At 38.4% G+C, this 21,560-nt stretch overlaps 1 protein-coding gene across 1 annotated transcript in view; it reads left to right on the forward strand.

Moving 5' to 3' along the window:
• The window catches only part of CAGE1 (cancer antigen 1), a 76,872-nt gene extending 57,042 nt beyond the window's left edge, over positions 1-19,830 (forward strand). The window contains 2 exon segments of the mRNA XM_023742910.1: positions 2,001-2,069; positions 19,743-19,830. Coding sequence (XP_023598678.1) covers positions 2,001-2,069; positions 19,743-19,830 — 157 coding nt within the window.
• Positions 19,831-21,560: the final 1,730 nt, after the last annotated feature.

Here is a 21,560-nt window from a genome sequence, read left to right on the forward strand (position 1 = left end):
CAGAAAAAAAAAAGCAACACTAGCAGCCAACAAATGGCACTCATAGAGCCAGCTAGTGTGGGCTGGCGTTTCTGGACAAGAGACTGTGTCCATGGGAAGCAGAGGGGGCCAAGTGTGGGTGAAGAAGGGTAGAGAGTGGGAAAGCATATATCACAAATTACCGGAGCTCTGCAGCCCCTCAGCAAGAAGCAAAGATGGCGCACGGAGCAAGGTACTCAAGCGAAAGGAGGGGGAGGTGGGGAGAGGCAGGGAAGAAATAAGAAGCGGAGAAAAAGCAACACCAGCAGCCAACAAATGGCCCTCAGAGAGCCACCCGTTCGGGTGTGTGGAATCCAAGCAGCCGCTGTTTCCCAGTCAAGAGACTGTGGCCGTGGGAAGCAGAGGAGGCCGAGTCGGGGTGAAGAAGGGTGGGGGGTGGGAAAGCATATATCGCCAATTACCGGTTGTTTTGTCTCCCTCTGGAAGCTCCGTGAGGCTGCTTTCTCGTACCCCCATTTGCTGGTCTCCGATAGGAGTCCATGATGGCGGATCCGCGCTGCGTTAGCTGGTAGGGGACCTCTGCATGGATCTCTCCTCGCTCTCCGTTCTCTGTCAGTTTTCTCACTCCATTTGGTGTTTGGCTCAGTTCTTTATCCCTTCATTTGATGTTTTAGGGTTTCGGGATTGTTGTATTCTCCATTCAGCTTAGTTTTTCAGATGTTTGCTGTGGTGGGACAGCATGGTGCTTCTCCCTAGAGCACCATTTTGCCGGAACTCCAAGACCTTTCTTTTTTAATATAGGTATTCACAGTTATAAATTTTCCTCTGAGCACTGACTTTGCTGCGTCCTTTAAATTTTGGTTTGTTGTGTTTTCATTGGTACTCATTTCTAAATATTTTCTAATTTCCCTTTTGATTTCTTCTTTGACCCATTGGTTATTTAATGAGTGCATTTTTAATTTCCACATATTTGTGAATTTTCAAGTTTTCCTTCTGTTATTGATGCCTAGTTTCATTCCACTGTGGTCAGAATAGATACTTCATATGATTTCAGTCTTTTTAAACTCCTTGAGACTTGCTTTGTGACCTAACATCGGTCTGTTCTGGAGAATTATTGATGTGCACTGGAGAAGAAGGTATATTTTGCTGTTGTTGGGTGGAGTGTTTATATATGTCTGTGTGATCTAGTTGGAGTATAGTGTTGTTCATTCCTCTGTTTCCTTATTGATCTCTCTCTAGATGTTCTAGCCATTATTGTAAGTGGTGTAGTGAAGTCTACAAGCACTACAACTGTCTATTTCTCCCTTGAATTCTGTCCATGTTTGTATATATATTTTGGGGCCCTGTTGTTAGGTGCATATATATTTATATTTGTTATATCTTCTTGTTGAATTGGCTCTTTTATAATTATATAATGTCCATCTTTGTCTCATGTAACAGTTTTTACTTAAAGTCTATTTTGCTTGATACTAATATAGTCACCCCAGTTCTCTTTTGGTGTCAGTTGTGGTGTCTTTATCTGGCTTTGGTATCAGGGTAAGGCTGCCTCAAAAATAAGTTATGAGTTACTATTTACATGGAATATTTTTTTCCATCTTTTCACTTTCATCCTATTTGTGTCTTTGGATCTAAAGTGGTTTTTTGAAGACAGCATATAGTTGAATCAGAGATTTTATTTTTAATATGCTAACCCCAAGATCACGTTGTAGTTTACCCACATAGAGGGATCGATTGTCTAACCACAATGTAAATAAATAGAAGAACATCTAAATGTCACTTTATATGTTATTACTATCTACTTTCCTTCTTTACCACTGAAACCTATAAAGGGAAAAACTGACCAAATAATTTGAGTTACTTGAATAGAATTCCAAGTTCTTATATGGTGAGAAGGATGGATGATGTATAGAGAGCTAGACTACCATTTGAATTTATTTATTCAAATTCTCCAATGAATCTAACAGTGTATATATCTAAAGAAATCAGTTTTAATCATAAAATGCAGTTCATTTTTCTTTCAGTTTAGAAGAGAGAAATAAAAATTTGGAAGATTTAATTAGAAGACCCAGAGAGAGAACTAGAAGAGTGAGGTAAGTTTTTCTTTCTTTTTCTAAATAATAGTGTCTTTAATTATATGTGTGTGTGTGTGTGTATAAGTAATAAATTTAAACATTTTTTTCTTTATCTCAATTTAATATAACTCGTTGCCATCGAGTCGATTCTAACTCATAGTGACCCTATAGGACAGAGTAGAACTGCCCCATAGGGTTTCCAAGGAGGGGCTGGTGGATTTGAACTGCTGACCTTTTGGTTAGCAGCTGAGCTCTTAACCATTGTGCCACCAGGGCTCCCAATTTAATATAAACAACATAAATTATATGAAAATGCTTGGTATTTTGCTTAACATAAAATAGTTGCTTAGTAAATGTTCTTTGTAGAATCTAAATTGGAAACCAAATTCCCTGCCCTCATAGAGCTGAGGATTACCATTAAGGAAGGTACAACAAAGATTCTGAGCTACAACAAAAGATTTTTTTCTACAACAAAACTGATTACCCTGTTATATGTTTTATGACAAGGTTTTTTTACGCTAACATTAAATCTTATAACCTGTTATTTTAGCAGGCTCTCATTATTTGATGCTATAAGGTATGTATGTACCTATAGAGTTGATATACAAACATAGTAGGATGTTAAAATGAGTCATCCTGGCTCAGTTCCTGAGGTGCTAATAAAACAATTATCTGTTCCCAAAATGAGAGTTATCCCGTATGCATAATTTACTAAGGATATTTCAAAGAACTTGTTCTATGACTCTTACATCCATTGGCCAGATCAATGATATAAAAAGTATGGAGAGTGGAGAAGACTGGATAAGAAATTTCTTTAAATCTGTCATGTTATGAGCTCCCATCACCCCCCCCCCCACACACACACACACATACACAAACACACACTAATTTTACCACTTTCACCTAAAGCCTTGTGAGGGGAGCTTCCAGGGTATCATCTGTAGGGCTTTGAAATGTGTCCTCTGAAAGTTGGGAAAACAGAGAATCAGTGACTCACTCATACCTGAAAAAGCTAAGGCAAGCTGTGGCAGCTCAACAGAAGGGTGGTGCTGGGGTGGCCTGTTCGCTTCCAACTTGTCACTACAAAAAATATGTGTAACTCTCAAGAGGAATAATTTATGCATGATTGTAGTTCCAGAACAGGAGAAGACACAGAAAAAAAGCACAGAGAGAATTTCTGAAGATTTAGTAGCAGAAAACTTCCCTGATGTCATGAAAAATGAGAAGGTTACCATCCAAGAAGCTCAACAAACCTCATACAGGATAGACCCCAGAAGAAAGTCATAAAGACATATTATAATCAAACTTTTCAAAACAAATGCAAAGGAAGAATTCTGAGAGCAGCTTGGGAAAAACAAAATATCACCTACAAAGGGGCACAAATAAGATTAAGCTCTGATTTTTCAGCAGAAACCATGCAGGCGAGAAGGCAATGGGATGACATATATATAAAACCTTGAAATAAAAGAATTGCCAACCAACAATCATATATCCAGCACAATTGTCTCTCAAATACAGTGGCAAAGCTAGTATATTCCAGATAAACAGAAATTAAGGGAATTTGTAAAAACCAGACCAAACGTATAGGAAATATTAAAGAGAGTCCTTCAGACAGAGTACCAACAACATCAGACAACAACCTGAGATTAAGACACACAACAGCATCACTCAGATACCAACCCAGATAAAGAAATCCCAAAAGTTAAATAAATCTACAAAACTGAAAACAGGGAACCAGAGATGTCAGTTTGTAAACAATGACAACTTCTAAACAACAAAAAAAAAAAAGGGGAATAAATGGTGCAGTTGTAGAACTTCCATAGAGAGAGGAAGTCAAGGTGATATCAAGAAATAACAGACTGTTTTAAACTTAGGAAAATAAAGGTATAGTTGAGAGAACCACGAAGAAAATTAATAAACCTACTCACCAAAATAAAAAAGAAGAAACTCATAAGCTCTCGGTAAACACAAAATCAACAATGAAGGAAATGAAAAGAAAATCCACAAACAAAAAGAACTCAGCACAGAAAATTAAGCAGAACAAAGAAATCGTCAACACCACAAAAAAAAAGCATAACCAAATGACAGCAGTAAATTCATACCTACTGATAATCACACTCAATGTAAATGGCTTAATTGCACCAGTCAAGAGACAGAGAGTGTCACAATGGATAAAAAAAAATATGATCCATTGTGATGGTTAAGATTGTGTGTCAACTTGGCTAGGCCATGATTCTCAGGGTTTTGGCAGTTGTATAATGTTGTGATCACTTCCCTGTTGAAATTTGATATGTGATAACCCCCATAATGGAATCTGTTGAGTGGTACTGGCAGGGACAGGGCCAGTGGCGGCTCACCACCACCTCAGCCTTCATCTCCCTGCCCTCCTCTGCCTACTTCCTTCCTGCTCGCCTTGCTAGGGCTTTTGCTTGTTCTGGATCCTGCAGCTGGCTCCCGTTCATCTGGCCTCCGGTTCTTGGGACTTGGGCTAGCAGCTTGTTGGTGGTCTCGCCTGCCAAGCGTCGATCTTCACAGCCTGCGGCAGCACTACTCTCCAGCATGCCAGTCTTGGGTTTGCCAGCCCCTGCAGCTATGTGAATCAGGAGAGTTTTCTTTCCTGCCTCACAGACTTGGGACTTACAGCCTCTGAAAATCATGTGAGCCATTTTCTTGATATAAATCTCTAGAGAACCCAGCCTAAGACACCCATCAATATGTTGCCTGCAAGAGACACACCTTAGACACAAAAGCATAAATAGGTTAAAAATCAGAGGATGGAAAAAAAAATCAAACAAATAGTAACCAAGAAAGAGCAGGAGTGGTGATATTAATCTCTGAGAAAATAGACTTTAAGTCAAAATCCATCGTAAGACACAAGGAAGGGCATTATATGATGATTAAATGGTCAATACACCAAGAGGATATAGCCATAATAAATATCAACACACTCAATGACAGAGCTCCAAAATACATAAAACCAACTCTAACAGAATTGAAAAGAGAAATAGACAACTCCACAATAATAGCAGGAAACTTTAACATACCGCTTTCAGTGAAGGACAGAACAACTAGAAAGAAACTCAACAAAGATACAGAAGATCTAAATAACACAGTCAACCAACTTGACCTCAATGACATATACAGAACACTCCACCCAACAGCAGCACAGTACACATTCTTCTCCAACACACATGGTACATTCTCTAGAATAGACCATATTTTTTAGCCTTAAAGTAAGCCTCAATAAATTGAACAAAATGACAGAATAAGCAGACTGCTAGAAACCATACAGAAACAACAATTAGAAATCCAAACATTAACAATAAAATTTCAGAATCAGACAACTCAATAGAAGGTCATAGGAGCAGAATTGAGACAATGGAAGTCAGAATTAGTGAGACTGAAGATAAATCCCTTGACAACGAGTTGTTTGAGGAAAAATCAGAAAAAATAATAAAAAAAAAAAGAAGAAAGCCTAAGAATTATGTGAGATACTATCAAGAGGAAAAACCTACAGCTGATCAGAGTACCAGAACAGAGGTGGATAATGGAGAACACAAGGAGAATTGTTGAAGATATGATAGCAGAAAACTTCCCTAATATGCTGAAAGACAAGAAAATACCTATCCAAGAAGCTCAGCAAACCTCATACAGGATAGACCCCAAAAGAAAGTCACCAAGACATAGCATAATCAAATTTGCCAAAACAAGAGACAAAGAAAGAATCCTGAGAGAGGCTAGGGATAAACAAAAAGTTACCTACAAAGGAGAACCAATAAGATTACTCAGCAGAAACCATGCAGGCAAGAAGGCAATGGTATGACATATATAAAGCCTTGAAGGAAAAAAAATTGCCAGCCAAGAATTATGTATCCAGCAAAATTGTTTCTCAAATATGATGGCAAAATTAGATCATTTCCAGATAAACAGAAGTTGAGGAAATTTGTAAAAACCAGACCAAAATTATAAGAAATATTAAAGGGAGTCCTCTGGTTAGAGATCCAACAACATCAGACATCAATCTAAGACTAGGACACAGGACAGATCAACCAGATATCAACCCAGATAGGGAATTCTCAAAAACAAATCAAAGCTAAAAGACTGAAAATAGGGAACAAGAGATGTCAATATGTAAGAGACAACGTCAAACCAAAAAAGAGGGAATAAATGGTATAGTCATAGAACTTCTATATGGAAAGGAAGTCAAGGCAATATCAAGAAGTAAAAGACTGGTTTAAACTTAGAAAAATAAAGGTAAATTCAAGGTAACCACAAAGAAAGCTAATAAACCTACTTATCAAAATAAAAAAGAAGAAAAACATGAAGACTCAGCAAACACAAAATAAACAATAATGAAAGAGATGAAAAGAAAATACATAAAAAAAGAATTCAGCACAGAACGTTAAGTGGAACAAAGAAATTGTCAACACCGCAAACACACAAAAATACATCAAAATCACAGCAATAAACTCATACCTATCAATAATTACAGTGAATGTAAATGGCCTAAACACAGCAGTAAAGAGATTGACAATGGCAGAATGGATGAAAAAACATGATCCATCTATATGCTGTCTACAAGAGACACACTTTAGACACAAACACATAAACTAAAACTCAAAGGATGGAAAAAAATATATCAAGCAAACAACCAAAAAAGAGCAGAAGTGGCAATATTAATCTCTGACAAAATAAGCTTTAAAGCAAAATCCACCATAAAGGATAAGGAAGGACACTATATAGTGATTAAATGGTCAATACACCAGGAGGACATAATCATAATAAATATCTCTGCACGTCATGACAGGTCTCCAAAATACATAAACTCTAACAGCACTGAAAGGAGATATACACAGTTCTACAATAAAAGTAGGAGACTTCAACGCAGCACTTTTGGTGAAGGACAGAACATCTAGAAAGAAACTCAATAAAGATACAGAAGATCTAAATGCCACAATCAGCCAACTCGACCTTATAGACATATACAGAACACTCCACCCAACAGCAGCAAAGTATACATTCTTTTCCAACACACATGGAACATCCTCCAGAATAGACTACATTTTAGGCCACAAAGCAAGCCTTAACAGAGCCCAAAATACAAAGCATCTTCTCTGATCATAATGTCATAAAAGTAGAAATCAGTAACAGAAATAGCAAGGAAAAAAAATCAAATACATGGAAACTGAATAATGTCTTGCTTAAAAACTACTGAGTAATAGAAGAAATTAAGAATGGAATAGAAAAAAATTCATAGAATGAAATGAGAATGAAAACACATCTTACCAAACCTTTGGGACACAGCAAAGACAGCGCTCAGAGGCCAATTTATAGCAGTAGGTGTACACATCAAAAAAAAAAAAAAAAAAAAAAGGGCCAAAATCAAAGCATTAATCCTGCAACTCAAAACAAATAGAGAGCAGCAAAAGAAGCCCTGAGGCACCAGTAGAAAGAAATTAATAAAAATTAGCACAAAAATAAATGAAATAGAGAATAGAAAAACAATTGAAAAATCAACAAGACCAAAAATTGGTTCTTTGAAAAGATCAACAAAATCTACAAACGACTGGCCAAACTGACAAAAGCAGGAAAGGAAGCAAATAACCTGAATAAGAAATGAGACGGGTGATATCACAACAGACCAAACTGAAATAAAAAGGATTATAACAGAATACTATGAAAAATTGTACTCCAACAAATTAGAAAACCTAGAGGAAACGGACAAATTTCTAGAAACACACTACCTACCTAAACTAACACAAACTGAGATAGAAAAATTAAACAGACCCATAATAAAAGAAGAGATTGAAGAAGTCATTAAAAAAAAAATTCCCAACCGAAAAAACCCTGGCCCAGATAGCTTCACTGGAGAATTCTACCAAACTTTCAGAGAGGAGATAACACCAAGACTACTCAAGCTATTTAAGAGCATAGAAAAGGAAAGAATGCTTCCGAACTTATTCTATGAAGCCAGCCTAACCCTGATACAAAAGCCAGGCAAAGACACCACAAAAAAAGAAAACTACAGACCAATATCCTCATGAATGTAGACACAAAAATTCTCAATGAAATTCTGGCCAAATGAATTCAACAGCATATCAAAAAGAAAATAAGACATCATGACCAAGTGAGATTCATACTACATATGCAGCGATGGTTCAACATTAGAAAATCAATCAACAATCCACCACATAAATAAAACAAAAGAAAAGAACCACGTGGTCTTCTCAATTGATGCAAAAAAGGCATTTGACAAAGTCCGACACTCATTCATGATAAAAACTCTCAGCAGAATAGGAATAGAAGGGAAATTCCTCAACATAATGAAGGGCATTTATACAAAGCCAACACCCAACATCATTCTAAATGGAGAGAGACTGAAAGCATTACCCTTGAGAATGGGAATCAGACAAAGATGCCCTTTATCACCACTCTTATTCAATATTGTGCTGGAGGTCCTAGCCAGAGCAATTAGGCTAGAAAAAGAAATAAAGGGCATCCAAATTGGTAAGGAAGAGGTAAAACTATCCCTATTCACAGATGATATGATCTTATACACAGAAAACCCCCAAAGAATCCACAAGAAAGCTACTGGAACTAATAGAAGATATCAGCAAAGTAGCAGATACAAGATTAACATACAAAAATCAGCTGGATTCCTCTACACCAACAAAGAGAACTTCGAAGAGGAAATCACCAAATCAATACCATTCACAGTAGCCTCCAGGAAGATAAAGTACTTAGGAATAAATCTAACCAGGGACGTAAAAGACATATTTAAAAAAAAAAAAAAAAACTGCAAGAAACCAAAAGAGACCTACATAAGTGGAAGAACATACCATGCTCATGGATAGGAAGACTCAACATTGTGAAAATGTCAGTTCTACCCATACGAATCTACAGATACAATGCAATCCCAACCCAAATGCCAACAGCATTTTTTAAAGACATGGAGAAAGAAATCACCAACTTTATATGGAAAGGGAAGAGGCCTCGGATGAGTGAAGCATTACTGAAGAAGAAGAACAAAGTGGGAGGCCTCACACTACCTGCTTTTAGAACCTATTACACAGCCATGGTAGTCAAACAGCATGGTACTGGAACAAAAACAGACACATAGACCAGTGGAACAGAATTGAGAACTCAGACGTAAATCCATCCATCTATGAGCAGCTGATACTTGACAAAGGGCCAAATCCATTAAATGGGGGAAAGATAGTCTCTTTAACAAATAGTGCTGGCATAACTGGATATTCAGCTGTAAAAAAATGAAACAGGACCCATACCTCATACCATACACAAAAACTAACTAAAAATGGATCAAAGACCTAAATATAAAATTTAAAATGATAAAGATCGTGGAAGGAAAAATAGGAACAACATTAGGGGCCCTAATACATGGCATAAACAGAATCCAAACCATAACTAACAATGCATAAACACCAGAAGAGAAACTAGATAACTAAGAGTTCCTAAAAGTTAAACGCTTATGCTTAGCAAAAGACTTCACGAAAAGAGTAAAAAGAGAACCTACAGACTGAGAAAAATTTTTGGCTGTGACATACCCAACAAGGGTCTAATCTCTAAAATCTACGAGTTGCAGTAACACCTCAACAACAAAAAGACAAATAATCCAGTGAAAGAATAGGCAAAGGATATGAATAGACACTTCAACAAAGAAGACATTCAGGCAGCTAACAGACACATGATGAAATCTCAGGATAGCCATTAGAGAAATTCAAATCAAAACTACATTGAGATACCATCTCACTCTGATAATACCAGCACTAATCCAAAAAACACAAAATAACAAAATGTTGGAGAGGTTGTGAGGAAATTGGAACTCTTATGCACTGCCAGTGGAAATGTAAAATGGTACAACCACTTTGGAAAACAATATGGCGCTTCCTTAAAAAACTAGAAACAGAAATACCATACAAACCAGCAATCCCACTCCTAGGAATATACCCTAGAGAAATAATAGCCATCACACAAATAGACATATGTACACCAGTGTTCATTGCAGCATTATTCACAATAGCAAAAAGATGGAAACAACCTAAATATCCATTGACAGATGAATGGATAAAAAAATTATGGTACATACACACAGTGGAATACTATGCAAAGATAAAGAATAATGATGAATCCATGAAACATCTAACAACGTGGATGAATCTGGAGGGCATTATACTGAGTGAAATAAGTCAGTCACAAAAGGACCAATATTGTATGAGACCACTATTATAAGAACTCAAGAAAAGGTTTACATACAGAAAAAAAGCATTCTTTGATGGTTACGAGGATAGGGAGGTAGGGGGAGGGGATATCACTAACTACATAGTAGACAAATGTCAACTTCAGTAAAAGGAGGGACAACACACAATATAGGGGAAGTCAGCACAACTAGATCAAAGCAAAAGCATAGAAGTTTCCTAGACACATCACACTTTGAGGGCCTGAGTAGCTGGGGCTGGGGCCTGGGGACTATAGTCTCAGGGGACATCTAGGTCAATTGGCATAACATAGTTCATAAAGAAAATGTTCTAGGTCCCACTGTGGTGAGTAGTATCTGGGGTCTTAAAAGCTTTTGAGCAGCCATCTAAGATACACCTTTTGTTCCCATTTCATACGGAGCAAAGGATGATGAAGAAAACCAAAGACACAAGGAAAATATCAGCCCAAAGGATTAAAGGACCACATGAACCAGAGACTCCACCAGCTACCAACAACAACCTCTCTAACAGGGATCACGACAGAGAGTCCCGGACAGAGCAGGAGAGAAATGTAGAACAGAACTCAGATTCACAAGAAAAGACCAGACTTACTGGTCTGACAGAGACTGTAGGAGCCCCCGAAACTGTGGCCCCTGTACACTCTGCTCACCCAGAACCGAAACCATTCCTGAAGCCCACCTTTCAGACAAAGATTAGACAGGCCTATAAAACAAAAACTAACACACATGAGGAACGAGCTTCTTAGTTCAATCAAATATACAAGACCAAATGGGCAACTCCTTTCAAAAAGCAAGATGAGAAGGCAGGAAGGGACAGGAACTGGACGAATGGACACAGGGAACCCACGGTGAAAAGGGGCAGCTTGCTGTCACATTGCGGATGTTGCAACCGATGTCACAAAACAATATGTGTATAAATTTTTGAAGAGAAATTGAGCTGTAAAATTTCACGTAAAGCACAAAAAAAGAGAGAGAAATGAAAGACAAAAATAATAGAATCAATAAGACTAGAAGTTGGTTCTTTCAGAGGATCAGTAAAATTGACAAACCACTGGCCAAACTGACAAAGGAAAAGAATGATGTCTTAGTTATCTAGTGCTGTTATAACAGAAATTCCACAAGTGATTGGCTTTAACAAATAGAAATTTATTCTCTCGCAGTTTAGGAGGCTAGAAGTCCTAATTCAGTGCGCCAGCTCCAGGGGAGGGCTTTCTTTCTCTGTCAACTCTGGGGGAAAGTCATTGTCATCAATCTTCCCCTGGTCTAGAAGATTCTCAGCACAGGGACCCAGGTCCAAAAGATGTGCTCCACTCTCAGCGCTTCTTTCTTGATGGTAAGAGGTCCCTCTCCTCTCCACTGGATTCTTTCTTTTACATCTCAAAAGAGATTAACTCAAGATACAGCCTAATCCTGTGGCTTGAGTCCTGCCTAATTAACATAACTGCCTGTAATCTGCCTGATGAACATCTTGTTGTTAGGTGCCATTTAGTGGGTTCTGATTCATAGTGACCCTGTGTGCAACAGAACAAAATACTGCCCGGTCCTGTACCATCCTCACAATAGTTGCTGTGCTTGAGTCCATTGTTGAAGCTACTGTATCAGTCCATCTTGTTGAAGGTCTTCCTGTTTTTCATTGGCCCTCTGCTTTACCAAGCATGATGTCCTTCTCCAGGGACTGGTCTCTCCTGATAACATTTCCAAAGTATGTGAGACATAGTCTCGCCATCCTTGTTTCCAAGGTGCATCCTGGCTGTATTTCTTCCAAGACAAATTTGTTCATTATTTTGGCAGTCCATGGTATGTTCGATATTCTTTGCCAACACCATAATTGAAAGGCATCAATTCTTCTCTGGTCTTCCTTATTCATTGTCCAGCTTTTCCATGCATATGAGGCGATTGAAAACCCCATGGCTTGGGTCAAGTGCACCTTAGTCTTCAAGGTGACATCTTTGCTTTTCAACACTTTAAAGAGGTCTTTTGCAGCCAATTTGCCCAATGCAATGCGTCTTTTGATTTCTCGATTGTTATTTCCATGGGTGTTGATTGTGGATCCAAGTAAAATGAAATCCTTGACAACTTCAATCTTTTCTCCGTTTATCATGATGTTGCTTATTGGTCCATTTGTGAGAATCTTCATTTTCTTTATGTTGAGGTGTAATCCGTACTGAAGGCTGTGGTCTTTGATCTTCATTAGTAGGTACTTCAAGTCCTCTTCACTTGCAGCAAGCAAGGTTGTATCATCTGCATATCGCAGGTTATTAATGAGTCTTCCTCCAATCCTGATGCCCCATTCTTCTTTATATAGTCCACCTTCTTGGATTATTTATTCAACATACAAATTGAATAAGTATGGTGAAAGGATACAACCCTGACACACACCTTTCCTGACTTTAAACCACACAGTATCCCCTTGTTCTGTTCGAACAACTGCCTCTTCATCTGTGTACAGGTTCCTCAAGAGCACAATTAAGTGTTCTGGAATTCCCATTCTTCTCAACGTTATCCATAATTTGTTATGATCCACACAGTCGAATGAGTTTGCATACTCAATAAAACACAGGTAAACATCTTTGTGGTAGTCTCTGCTTTCAGCCAAGATCCATCTCACATCAGTAATGATATCCCTGGTTCCATGTTCCCTTCTGAATCTGGCTTGAATTTCTGGCAGTTCCCTGTTGACATACTGCTGCAGCAGATTTTGAATGATCTTCAGCAAAATTTTACTTGCGTGTGATATTGATGATGTTGTTCGATAATTTCCACATTCGGTTGGATCACCTTTCTTGGGAATAAGCATAAGTATGAATTTCTTCCAGTCAATTGGCCAGGTAGCTGTTTTTCAAATTTCTTGGCATAGACGAGTGAGCATTTCCAGTGCTGCATCCATTTGCTGAAATATCTCAATTGGTATTTCGCCAATTCCTGGAGTCTTGTTTTTTACCAGTGCCTTCAGTGCAGCTTGGACTTCTTCCTTCAGTACCATCGGTTCCTGATCATATGGTACCTCCTGAAATGGTTGAACGCCAACCAATTCTTTTTGGTATAGTGACTCTGTGTATTCCTTCCATCTTCTTTTAATGCTTCCTACGTCGTTTAACATTTTCCCCATAGAATCCTTCAATATTGCAACTTGAGGCTTGAATTTTTGCTTCAGTTCTTTCAGCTTGAGAAATGCTGAGCATGTTCTTCCCTTTTGGTTTTCTACCTCCAGGTCTTTGCCCATGTCATTATAATACTTTACTTTGTCTTCTCAAGCCACCCTTTGAAGTCTTCTATTCAGCTCTTTTACTTCATCATTTCTTCATTTCGCTTTAGCTACTCAACGTTCAAGAGCAAGTTTCAGAGTCTCTTCTGACATCCATTTTGGTCTTTTCTTTCTTTCCTGTCTTTTTGATGACCTCTTGCTTTCTACATGTATGATATCCTTGATGTCATTCCAGAACTCGTCTGGTCTTTGGTCATTAGTGTTCACTGCATCAAATCTGTTCTGGAGATGGTCTCTAAATTCAGGTGGGATATGCTCAAGGTTGTATTTTGGCTCTCATGGACTTGTTCTAATTTTCTCCAGCTTCAACTTGAACTTGCATATGAGCAATTGATGGTCTGTACAGTCAGCTGGTGGCCTTGTTCTGACTGATGATATTGAGCTTTTCCATCATCTCTTTCCACAGATGTAGTCGATTTGATTCCTGTGTATTCCATCTGGTGAGGTCCACATGTATAGTCACTGTTTATGTTGGTGTAAAAAGTATTTGCGATGAAGAAATCATTGGTCTTGCAAAAATCTATCATGTGACCTCCAGCATCATTTCTATCACCAAGGCCATATTTTCCAACTGACAATCCTTCTTCGTCTCCAGCATTCACATTCAAATCACCAGTAATTATCAATGCATCCTGATTGCATATTTGATCAATTTCAGACTGCAGAAGTTGGTAAAAATCTTCAATTTCTTCATCTTTGGCCTTAGTGGTTGGTGTGTAAATTTGAATAATAGTTGTATTAACTGGTCTCTCTTGTGGGCATATGGATATTATCCTATCACTGACACCATTGTACTGCAGGATAGATCTTGAAATGTTCCTTTTGATGATGAATGCAATGCTGTTCCTCTTCAATTTGTCATTCCTGACATAGTAGACCATAGGATTGTCCAATTCAAAATGGCCAATACCAGTCCATTTCAGCTCACTAATACCTAGTATATCAATGTTTATGCATTCCATTTCATTTTTGACGATTTCTAATTTTCCTAGATTCATACTTCATACATTCCATGTTCCAGTTATTAATGGATGTTTATAGCTATTTCTTCTCATTTTGAGTTGTGCCACATCAGCAAATGAAGGCCCCAAAAGCTTGACTCCATCCCCATCAGTAAGGTCGACTCTACTTTGAGGAGGCAGCTCTTCCCCAGTCATATTTTCAGTGCCTTCCAGCCTGAGGGGCTCACCTTCTGGCACTATATCAGACATTGTTCCGCTGCTATTCATAAGGTTTTTACTGGCTAATTCTTTTCAGAAGTAGACTGCCAGGCCCTTCTTCCTAGTCTGTCTTAGTCTGGAAGCTCAGCTAAAAGCTGTCTGCCATGGTGACCCTGCTGGTATTTGAACACCGGTGGCATAGCTTCCAGCATAACAGCAACACGCGAGCCCACACAGTATGACAAACTGACAGGCGAGTGGCAGCATTAACATCATCGGTGTTAGGATTTACAACACATAGGATAATCACATCAGATCAGAAAATGGAGAACAGCCACACAATACTGGGAATCATGGCCTAGCCAAGTTGATACACATTTTCGGGGGACATAATTCAGTCCATAACAGGATCAAAGTCCATTAAATGGGGCAGAGATACTCTGTTTTTTCTTTTTTAAATTTTTTTTGTGTTGTACTTTAGATGAAGGTTTACAGAACAAATAGTTTCTCATTAAACAGTGAGTACACATATTCTTTTATGACATTTGTTAACAACCCCACAACATGTCAATACTCTCCCTTCTCGACCTTGGAAGACTTGTTTTGTTTTGTTTTTTGTTGTTGTTTGATGAAACTATACATAGCCAAAGATACACCATTTCAAAAATTTCTACATGTACAATTCAGTGACATCGATTACATTCTTCCAGTTGTGCTGCTGTTCTCACTATCCTTTTCCAAATTATTCCATCACCATTGTCTTCAACTCACTGTCCTCTAGGCTTCCCATCAAACCTTTTGAGTTGCTGTTGTCAATTTGATCTCACATAGATAATTCTTTTTCGTATGTGTGTAATTTAGATGAAGGTTTGCAAAACAAATAGTTTCTCATTAAACAGTACACATATTGCCCTATGGCAATAGTTAACAACCTCACGACATGTCAACACTGATAAATGGGACAGAGATACTCTCTTTAATATATGGTTCTGGCAAAACTGGGTATCCATTTGCATAAAAATGAAACAGGATTCATACCTCACACCATACACAAAAACTAACGCAAAATGGATCAGAAACCTAAATGTGAAACCCAAAACTATAAACTTCATGAAACAAAACATAGGGACAAAGGTAGAGGTCCTAATTTATGGCATAAATAGACTATCAAACATAACTGAAAATGTACAAACAGCAGAAGATAAACTAGATAACTGGAGCCTCCTAAAAATTAAAGACTTATGCTCATTAAATGACCTCAGCAAAAGAGTAAAAAGAGAACCTACAGACTGGGGAAAATAATTTGGCAATAATGTATCTGACAAGGGTCTAATCTCTAACATATTTAGAAAAATTCAACACCTCAACAACAATAAGACAAACAGTTCAGTCAAAAAATGGGCAAAGGACTTGAACAGACACTTCACCAAAGAAGAGATTCAGTCAGCTAACAAACACATGAAGAAATGCTTGCATTCATTAGCCATTAGAGAGATGCAAATCAAAATTACAATGCAGTACCATCTCACCCTGGCAATAATGGCACACACTGATCAAAAACACAGAAAACAACAAATTCTGGCAAGGTTGTGGACAGATTGGAACTCTATTCACTGCTGGTGGAACTGTAAAATGGTACAACCACTATGGAAAACGGTATGGCGCTTCCTTTAAAATGCTAGAAATAGAAATACCATATGATCAAGCATTCCCACTCCTAGGTATATATTCTAGAGATATAAGAGCCATGATACGAATAGACATATGCACACCCATGTTCATTACAGCATTATTCTCAATAGCAAAAAATGGAAGCAACCTAAACGTCCAGTAACAGATGAAGGGATAAACAAATTGTGGTACATACATACAATGGAATACTACGCAATGATAAATAATAATGATGAATCCACAAAACATCTCACAGCATGGATGAATCTGGAGGACATTATGCTGAGTGAAATAAAACAATCACAAAAGGACAAATATTGTCTGAGACCACTAATTAAAAAAAAGTCAAGAATAGGTTTACACACAGAAAAAAACATCCTTTGATTGTTACCAGGGGTGGGAGGGGATACAAGAGAGAATCACTAAATAGTGAATACATGTTAACTGTGGTGAAGGGAAAGGCAGTGCACAATGAAGGAAGTCAGCATAATGTGACCAAGGCAAAGAAGACACTGAGAGGTAGGCAAGAATAAAGGGCAACTACAGTAAATACTATTAACATATATAATCCTGCAACAACAGTGATAACAAACAATACTTTTTAGCTGGATACATAGGTAGATACGTATGCTAAATAGGTGTGGGAGGTCATATGGGAGTACACCTGCATGCATATATAGGTATGGTTGTGGATATTTCTACATACATATTTGCATGTGCTGCATGTATATTTATATATATAATAGAGCACATAGGGGGCACAGTTATGGAAACTTCTTAGATATAACTAAACACCTCATGGAACTGAGCTACGGGGCTTGAAGGCTAAGGACCATAGTCTTGGAGATATTAGGTCAATTGGCACAACATAGTTCATAAAGATAATGTTCTACATCCTAGGTTGGTGAGTAGCATCTGGGGTCTTAAAAGCTTGCGAGTGGCCATCTAAGATACAACTATTGGTCCCTTCCTGTCTGTAGCAAAAGAGAATGAAGAAAACCAAAGACTCAAGAAAGCAGTTAGTCCAAAGGACTAATGGCCCACATGAACCATAGCTTCCTCTAGCCTGAGACCAGAAAAACTAGATGGTGCCCAGCTATCACTACTGACTGCTCTGAACAGGAATACAATAGAAAGTCTCAGTTAGAATAGGTGAAAAATGTAAAACAAAATTCAAATCCATAAAAAAACGACCAGATTTACTGGTCCGAGAGAGACTAGAGGAACCCCGGAGACTATTGCTCTAAAACACCCTTCAAACTTGGAACTGAAGCCACTCCTAGAGGCCACCTTTCTGCCAAATAATAAACTGGCCTATAAAATAAATAGTAACATCCTTGAGGAATATGCTTCTTAGAACAATCAACTGTACGAGAACAAAAGGGCAACGTTTGCCCAAAAGCAAAGATGAGAAGGCAGGGAGGGCAGGCGAACTGGACAAATGGAAACGGGGAACCCAGGGTGGAAATGGAGAGAGTGTTGACACCTTGTGGGGATTGCAACCAGTGACATGGAACAATTTGTGCATGAATTACTGAATGGAAAACTAATTTGCTATGTAAACTTTGACCTAACACACAATAAAATGGTTTTTTTAAAAAAAATGTGTGATAGTGTCTTAAGAACTGTGCAGGTGATACTAATTACCTAGGATCTGGCCAAGGCTGCCTGGAGAACTGAGAGATACAGCAAAAAGAAGCTGGAGGAGAATGCCAGATTTATAGGGGGTAATCAAGTGTCAAGTGTATCAACCTAGATTGGGGAACTACAGGTGAGAGGTCCCTAGCGGTGGGAAGCTCCAAACCAAAAGAAACAGCTTTCGTCAGTTGCCAAGCCCAGAGACCCTAAAGCCCCCAGCCATGTAAAAACTGTCCTGTCGCCTTACTTCTCCTGCAAATAGAGGAAGTGATGAGTAAAGAGGGAGCAGAAACTGACTTCCAAAGACAGGGGATGTCCACCAACTATGGGCCTTACCTGAGGGGCAGAAATCTTAATTTGGAATGAAGATTAAAACATCGATTAATATTTAGGACTGGACATTCTACTTACTACTGAATTGAGACTGTTTACTCTTCACAGTGAGGACTCATTGTTACCTAACAGTGAGTAAAAAAATGACTGGGCCTGCTGCAGATTCATCCCAATGGTAAAGGGAAAGTTTCCCTGAGTGAAGAAAGCTTAAAGTAGAAGTGGGAGACAGAATTTAGAGCTGCATTTTGGTTTTCTCATAAGTCATGTTTGTCCAGCACAGCATTTGCAAATACAACTATGTTTTGAAAATCAAAGCTCCTTAGCATTTAGTTTCTGTTCATGGTGATAGAAAATCTGGCAACAGATATTCCTGATGTTTCACAACATGATTAATGTAATTGATATCACTGAATTCTACATGTGAAAAATGTTGAAATGGCAAATATTGTGTTATCTATATTTTTACAATGATAAAAAAAAAAAGCAATTATTAATGGGGGGAAAAAAAATCTCCTTAGCAGACTTATACTAGTGTTTGCAATAAGATGGAATAACTGTGATTTTTTTTCTAGTGTGGAAGAATATAATCTGATGCCTGGCATATCATAGATGCTCAGTAACTGCTAATTTAAACTGAATATGAATCTTAGTTGCTAAAAATGGTAGAATATTTTTTCTAGAATTATTTTAAAATAAATTTTGCATATGAATTTATATATTTTTCACCAGTTCAAGTACTTGTTTACTTTATTTGGCCTATTTTCACAAAGGACTTGAGGCCCATTTGTGTAGAGATTTAGACTAGCCTTGAAATAAAAGGGGTGGGGAAGGGTGGGGCAAAGAGCTTACAAGGCCTTTCCAGAGAGACCTCCATCAGACTTCAGCCTCCACTGTCCCTGGAATATCCAGTTTACCTCAGTAAGTTCAGCAAATGAACAAGCTTTAAACTACTTCTTCATCATCTTGAAACTATGGTGCTGCTTTTGCCAGTAGTCCTCGGTAGTGGACTTAGAAGTAGGGATGTAAAAATGAACCTTTAACAGTCTCAGATGCCTTATTTTTGCCCCTAGTTCCTCATCACTTTCAAGGAAATTTGTTAGGTTTTCAAGTCGTAGCCAGAATAGTATCCTGAGTAAATCTATGAGAATTTTAAAATGTAATGAGACTATGCCTCAATATTTTGATTTAATTGCAGTGAGAATGATTCATATATACAGGGCTTTATCTTAGCCTTTTTGAATCGCATAGTTCTATCCTAGATGACAGTTTATCTTTGAAAGTGAAGGGAAAGTATGTTAAATAATGACATACTCATTCACTATGTTCACTGTTTTAGCCCCCTCCCCACCCCATATTTATTAATTTTGTATTTTTTCTGTTTCCTGCAGACCTAGAAGATTAGAAAATCAGCCGAAGTCCATGACCATGGTAGGTCATCTTGATGATCATTTTAAAGAAGATTATATTTCCATGTAATTTGAAAATAACACAAGATTAAATATGAGTTCCTGTAGTTACATTTCAGTACTGTCCAGCTTATAATTCAGTATATTTCCTTCAGGATGAGGACCTCTTCTGCCTCCTGTCGTAGTTGGTCCTGTAATTCGAAGCCCCTCCTCTGAAACTTCTCTTGTATTGGCCCTCTTAACTCCATCCCCACTGCTACTGCTTCATCTCAAACCCTCTTCACTTTTCATCTGGACTATCACAATCATTTCCTAATCGGTTTTCTGCCTCCAGTTTTGCTCCCCTTCATTCCATCCTCCACAGAATAGGCAGAGTGATCTTTCAAAAGCAAAATATGATCATGTCTCTTGCCTACATAAAACCTTTCAGTGGTTTCCAGTGGCATTCAGGACCAAATCCTGGCTCCTTATCACAGCATATAAGACCCTCTATGGTCTAGCCCTCGCCTTCCCATCCAGTCTTATCATGCATGCTTTCCTGTTCCCATCATTCACATCAACAACATGTAACCACTTGCAATTTTCTGAATATGGGAATTTTCTGAATATGCCTTTCTGTTATTGTTCACGTAGCTTCCCCTGCCTGGAATGTTCTTCAACTCCTTTTCTCCCCTTACTTCGGTTCCCAGGTCACAAACACCTGCCAGCTCAAGCTTCATCTCTTGTATGAAGCCCTTCCTACTTCATACATTCCCCCAGATGAAACTGACTTGCTTCCTCCTAGATGCCCACACTGCACCCTTTGTCATAACAGCACTTATTTCATGATAATTCTCTGCTTACGTGTCCCTTCTCTTGGCTAGAACTCTTTTAGTGCAGAAATTCTCATATTCATTTTGGTATCCCCAAGCACCTATCCCATAAACACCAAAAAACAAACCAGCTGCCATCAAGTCAATTCCAACTCATGGTGACCCTATGTGTGCAGAGTAGAACTGCTCCATAGGGTTTTCAAGGCTGTGATTTCTCAGAAGCAGATTGCCAGGCTTTCTTCTGAGGTGCTTCTGGGTGGGTTCAAACCTCCAGCCTTTTGGTTACTAGTTGACCATTTAACCATTTGCGTCACCCAGGGACTCCTACCTCTCCCACATTGTTGTTGTTGTTAGTCTAGTGGGTTCCAACTCATAGTGACCCAGTGTACAACAGATCATAACACTGCCCAGTCCTGCGCCATCCTCACAATCATTACTATGCTTGAGCCCATCATTGCAGCCAGTAAGTCAGTCTATCTCATTAAGAGTCTTCGTCTCTTTCACTGACCCTCTACTTTACCAAGCATGATGTCCTTTTCCAGGGACTGTTCTCTTCTGATAACATGTCCAAAGTATGTGAGACGAAGTCTTGCCACCCTTGCTTCTAAGGAGCATTCTGGCTGTACATCTTCTGAGACAGATTTGTTCATTCTTCTGGCAGTCCATGGTATCAATTCAAAGGCATCAATTCTTCTCTGGTCTTCTTTATTCATTGTCCAGCTTTCTCATGCATATGAGGCAATTGAAAACACCTTAGTCCTCAAAGTGACGTCTTTGCTTTTTAGCACTTTAAAAAGGTTTTTTGCAGCAGATTTGGCCAATGCCATACATCGTTTGATTCCTTGACTGCTGCTTCCATGGGCATGGATGTTAACTGTCTCAGATGATGTACAGCCAGGATGCTCCTTAGAACCAAGGATGGCAAGACTTCATCTCGCATACTTTGGACATGTTATCAGAAGAGACCAGTCCCTGGAGAAAGACATCA

This window comes from Trichechus manatus, unplaced genomic scaffold (assembly GCF_000243295.1).
Source record: "Trichechus manatus latirostris isolate Lorelei unplaced genomic scaffold, TriManLat1.0 scaffold00223, whole genome shotgun sequence".
NCBI lineage: Eukaryota > Metazoa > Chordata > Mammalia > Sirenia > Trichechidae > Trichechus > Trichechus manatus.